The following is a 6000-nucleotide window of genomic DNA, read 5'->3' as shown; positions in this document are numbered from 1 at the left end:
AATACTTTCAATTGTTTTATATTTTTTTTTTTTTTTAATTTACCTTAAAACAAACAAAAATTATGAATTTATATCTTCCCCTTTACTTCTCAGAAAAAAATGATTTTTTTAGGGCCAAAAATAATGATCCCTGTCATTAAATAAGTTTTCCATAATTAAAATTTTCTCACAAATTTAATAAAAGTAAGTAACCACTATTCCGATTTGAGTAAAATTTTCTTCTATAAAAAGTCTTAAGTAGCCTTATGGCGTTTTCGATTGGCAGTCCGGAAGCGTCCGGAATCATTCTGAAAAAATTTTATTCACACAAAACTGTCAGTTTTGTACGAATAAAACGCTTTCAGAATGATTCCGGACGCTTCCGGACTGCCAATCGAAAACGCCATTAATATAAATAATTTGACATTTTATTTTTTGAAAAATCAAAGATTTGATGTTAATTTTATTAATTACTAAAAAATTTGCAAACAAATCTTTATTTTTTAACAAAAGCAAAATGAATAAATATTAAAACATGCAAAAAATACAAAATTATCATGTCAACAAGAAAAATATTGTAGTACGAAATATATTTTATGTTTTGAAAAAAATACACTAAAATTGCTTTAGGTTAAATTAATTTTTTCAAGAATTTTCTTATAACACTTGTTTACAAAAAAAAACACCAAGTCCCGTTATAATTTTCGTAAAGATTTTTACTCAAAAATCATACCTAAGAAAAATATTGCCAATGATATACATATGTATGATTTTTCGAGATATAATTTCTTAAAAGCTCTTTGTCGTTGTTTTTCCAAGCATACTTAGTATTCGGGCTATATCCTGAGTAATGAATGACCAATCTGAACAGAAGTATTTTTATCTGAAAGCTGATTAAATAAGCAAAATAACGCAACTGGGTGATCTTAGATGTTTTAGTTGAAATAAATTAAAACATTTTTAAAATATCTCAACATAAATACAATATTTTTTTGAATTTTGTAGTTACTGATTTTGTCTTTAATGTTTAAATATTGTATAAATAAGTTTTTTTCATTCAGTGTCGCCCGTTAAAAAAAATATATCACACCCGTTACAAACACATCTCAGCTACCAGATAGATCAAGATAAAGCCAGAAGACTAATTATTCTTGGAAAAACAACGACAAAAAAGTCTTTGAAAAATCTTATCACGAAAACGTACATATTTTTTAATAAGATTCCCAAGTCCCCGAACCCCGAGATCAAAATACGTTAGAAAAAAATAGTGTTATTGAGTGTCCATTTTGGGTGTAAACCAGTGTGATCACTATTTGAGATATTCACAATACAATACCAAACAAAAAATCATCAACCCAAATTCCAGTAGAAGTAAGAGACAAATTTCGTCGAAAATTTTAAACTTTTGATCACTTTCGTATTCTGTAATTGAGCCCCAGTTATAAATTTATAGGCATTATATTTATATAATTGGTTTACTCGGTTAAAACACACAAAATTTTATTTAGGCAAACATTTTCCTATGAATATCTATAAACCCTTATCCTTTAGATGGGGATAATACAAACGTTAAATTTGAATTACATTAATACCAGCATTTTCAATAGATTTACCACACATATAAAAAAAAGTTAAAAAAAAAAATCCTTAATAAAAACTATATAATTCGGTAATACCAACCACCGATAGTTAACAAAAAAGTTACAATTAGTTCTAAAAAAAACAACAACAACAATAACAAGAACTTTAAAAAAAAAGTAGAAAATTGGTCATATCCGAAAAAAATTAATTTGTCTAACAAAAAAAAAAAAATAAATCCAATATGACTGAATAAAAATTTTAAAAATAAAAAATACAAAACAAAAATTATAAATCAAACCATCTATACTTTACATATAGATAAAAAAAATCATTTTTTAGACAAAAAAAAAGAAATACTCATTAATAAAATATATTTAAAAATATGCATTCAGTAACTGTTTGTGTTCTTAAAGAATTTATTTAACATAAAAACAAAACAAAAAAATTATTAGCCTTTGTTGATGGTCCGTAGAAACACAAAAAGAATTATCACAAGAAGAAAAAAAAATAAAATAGGAATAACAAAAACAAAATCACAGAAAAATAAAATTCAAAATTAATTTTACTAAGCTTGAAATTATGTAAAAAAAAAAAAAATTAACAAAAATAACTACTATATAACACCATTATTCATCAAACTGTTGCCATTGCAGAAAGAACTGAGTTTAACAAAAAAAAAAAATTTTTATGTATAAATATGTAAAAATATATACATACTCATATATATAAATAAAATATGAATAAAATTTAATAAAAAAAAAATAATAATTTCTTAATTTAAGGAAACAACTCAAACTAATATTGTTAAGTATCTTGCAATTGCAATTTATTTGTTGATACCTATTGAATAATATTAATTATAAGCTTCAAATAACTTTAAGTTAACAAAAAAAAAAATTTAAACAAAATTATTATTAAAAATATGAATAAATAAAAGAATTAAAAATTAGATTTAAAAGTTTTTTTATTTTACTTATTTTTAAGGTTAAAGAAGGGTATTATGACAACTACAATTGTATATATACAGGTGAAGTATTGAGCGTTAAATGGATTGTATGTTTTTTTAAGCTGACCCTAATACATATTTTTTCTCGAATTAAAAAAAAAAAATTTTTTTCAAAATTATATTTTTGATTTATATTAAAGCTCTAGCTTTTTGGTACTTACCTCCCGTATATCGTTCCTCTCAATGGTTGTCAACCAAAATAAAACCACGTTGCATAGCTTTGGTGTTCATAACTCTGGTTTTTCGTAACTTCGGTTCTGCATTACTTTAAAGCGCATAACTTTGGTATTCATAACTCCGTTACTATTTTAAATGGTTAGTGCGATTGTCTATTAGACTAGAGGTCTGGGTTCAAATCCCAGCCTCTACCACCCAAAAAGGCAGCGGTACTGCCTCTTGTTTGAAGTTGACAAAGAGTAGAGATGTTCATGAGCAAATACATGCGACCCTGTCATGAATTTAATTTTAGTTTTCATAAATAAATTATTAACCTTATATTAACCATAAACATTATGTTTAATTTAACCCTTTGGAACCCAAGCTATGAAAATCAATATTTAAAAATGGTTTTTTCGGTATTATCAGGTCAAAAACATCACAACTAAGAAATATGAATAACAAAAAGTTATTTTCCAAAATAATAAATAGCAAAACTAATGTGTTTTTTTCATGCATGTAGCAAGTAACATGCACTGCCTATGACCACCAAAAAAAGTCGGAGAACTGAGAAAATAACTTTTTATGAAACTATAATGTATGCTACTTCTTCTAAGCAAAAAAACAAAACACTTTCTGCATTAACATTTTTTATATCTTTTTTTTTTTAATTATGACCATATATAAAAATTTTTTTTTTGCAAAAAAAAAATGTGAATTTCAGTCCCTTTCTCTATAAAAAAAAAATTAAAGGTATGATATTTGACTAACTTTTTGTAATAATTCAGTAACTAGGCATTATTATCTTTCAATTAAGCCATCGTAACCTAAAAAATTGTTTAATTTAATATTTTTTACGAATTTAAAAAAAAATGTTACATGAGAGTAACGCTGGGTCCGAAAGGGTTAAAAAAAATCAAAAAAATTCAAATTGAAAACATCTTCATTTTATTTGTAATTATAAAAATATTCATCATTAATAAAAAAACATGATCAAGTTTAACTTTTATTTTTATCCTACAACGAAACTTTTACTGACGTTTTCTTTTAAACAAAACGTCTTCTTAACATTGTTACCAAAACAAAATTTATCAAATCCTCCATTATACTTAAGAATTGTTGGATTTTGTTTATAATCCTTGTATTCGTTTTCAAACTCTCTATTAACTCGTTTAGCTATACTCTCAATGTCTTCATCAAGACCGTAATTGTTTAAATTGTTGTAAAGTGTTTGTATAAATAATGTTCCTCCATCGGCTCGAAGTGATTTCCCACCTTTAAAATAAAGTGCATAATATTAAGCAATTTGTATTATATTTATTAATTTTATTTTTAAAATTAATAAAATTCATTATGCATGTAAAGTTCAGAGCGCTTACCTTCAAAGCAACTGTTGTAACGAAAAGTATTGTAGACTTTAGGTTTTGTATGTTCGCAACTTGCCTTAAAATCTTTATCTTCATTTTTACAGGCTTGTATAATTAATATTTTGGGTAAATCTTTAAAATCTTGAAAAGATTTGGATTTTAATATCTCATCTCCAATATTGTAAATTTTGTCTTTGGCATAGGCATGATCGTTTTCCAATCCATGTGTCATTAGTACAACAACTAGACAAGATGCTTGTTTAAGGTTTTCTATAAGCACTTTTGTAAACAGTTGCAAAAAGTTACTTAAAAGCAATATAAAATTATAAAAAAAAATCTATATAAGAGCTAGAAGAAATAAGAAAAGTCTCATTTGTACTTAAAAAATGCATTTGAAATTAAAAAAAATATTTATCGCAAATAAAAATATTTTGCATTAAAAAAAAAATTGTATTGCCAATAAAAAATTTTCTGCATTGAAAAAAAAAATTCAACGCAAAATATCGAATGTCTTACAATTTTGGCTATTTGAACATACATTTTTAATTTGCATTAAAAATTTTTTTTAATGCAAAATATTTTTATTTGCAATAAATATTTTATTTTCAATATTTATATATTTTTTAGTTGCAATAACATTTTTTCTTTTAATGCTAATTTTTTTTTTCACTTGCAATAAATATTTTTTTTTTAATGCAAAGATTTTTTATTTGCAATAAAAATTTGTTTTTTAAATTTGTATTGGAAAACAAATGCAATAAGAAAAAAATTCTTTTTTACAACCCTGTATAAAATATTTATTTTAAGAATACATTATCTGGCCTTAACCACCTACTACTCGCTTATCTCAAAGCAGAAAGTTTCCAAAAGCTTATGATATATTCATTGTGGTTTTATAAACAAAGCCAACTACAATCGAATATCTATTCTATTTGCAGTTTGCAAGAAAAAATATTAAATTCTTTTAAAATATCTAATAAAGCACTCACTTTAAAGAAAAAAGAAAAAAAAAACATTTAACTTACATTCATTTAAATTGTCATGTATATCTTTTAATGTTGGATTCATTACAATTTTTACGCTACAATTAAATTTATAAAAAACATTTTTCAAAGCCAATACATCTTTTTTGCTGTTTTTACGTTCTGATTTATTTTGAATATCAAATTGTTCGTTATTCAATATTAATACATATCCCATTTTATAAATATTCTAATAATTTAGTTGATTAATGAATTGATAAACTATGAAACTATTAAGAGATTGTAAAAGCAACGACGAATGTTTACAATCTTTCTTTGTGTTACTTTACTATATATGAATGAATGAATTAATGTTTATGAATAAACCCCATCGAGTGATAGATCAGAATCGAATTTTGTGTGCTTTTGAAAGCTTAAATCATGACGAAATTGTTTGCTTTTTTAAGATATTTTCCAGCCAACTAACAACTACTCCAAGCGGTGAAATATAAAACTAATTAAATTATATCCAACTTCAAGTGTTTAAATATTAATATTTAATATTAATAATAAATTACTTTAAAAATTGAGCTTCTCCAAGTCTGTTTGTATAGTACCTATCCACTGATGGGTCATTTCGTGTAAAAACCTGACTTTACATTTTTTGTGTAAATATGTGTAAAAATAATGTGTAAAAAATGTTTTAAAAAAACGTAAAAATGGTATAAAACGGTAAATAACTTTTAAAAACCCATTTATTTTGACAAGTTGCCATATGAAGTATGTTTATAGATTTTGTATAGAACACTTCATTTTTCAGTATTGAATTCCATTAAACGGTTATAAATTATAGGGGTCCTAAAATGACTAAAATAACCTAAAGCTTAATCCAAATGAAGGATTTTTGAAAATTCCGTCATTTAATAGGGTAAAAAGGGGTAAAACAAAA

The 6000-nt window shown here is 24.4% G+C and overlaps 1 protein-coding gene across 1 annotated transcript; it reads right to left on the bottom strand.

The window, feature by feature from the left end:
• Positions 1-3647: 3647 nt before the first annotated feature.
• LOC129918754 (caspase-8-like) lies at positions 3648-5336 on the bottom strand. Its single transcript, XM_055999468.1, has 3 exons — positions 5115-5336; positions 4102-4368; positions 3648-3997 (listed from the first exon to the last, which is right to left on the bottom strand). The coding sequence occupies exons 1-3, from the start codon at positions 5287-5289 to the stop codon at positions 3735-3737; spliced, it is 705 nt and encodes a 234-aa protein (XP_055855443.1). The 5' UTR covers positions 5290-5336; the 3' UTR covers positions 3648-3734.
• Positions 5337-6000: the final 664 nt, after the last annotated feature.

This window comes from Episyrphus balteatus, chromosome 4, assembly GCF_945859705.1.
Source record: "Episyrphus balteatus chromosome 4, idEpiBalt1.1, whole genome shotgun sequence".
NCBI classification, from domain to species: Eukaryota; Metazoa; Arthropoda; class Insecta; order Diptera; family Syrphidae; genus Episyrphus; species Episyrphus balteatus.
Note: the sequence above shows the minus strand (reverse complement) of the source record. Positions and strands in the feature narration are given on the sequence as shown.

Bases quoted from the DNA above. Each gene is read 5' to 3' on its own strand.
- LOC129918754 (XM_055999468.1), bottom strand. From the start codon at position 5,289: ATGGGATATGTATTAATATTGAATAACGAACAATTTGATATTCAAAAT. The intron at 4,369-5,114 runs GTAAGTTAAATG...TGTTTACAAAAG, and splicing joins ACATGACAATTTAAATGAAT to TGCTTATAGAAAACCTTAAA. The intron at 3,998-4,101 runs GTAAGCGCTCTG...TTTATTTTAAAG, and splicing joins TTACAACAGTTGCTTTGAAG to GTGGGAAATCACTTCGAGCC.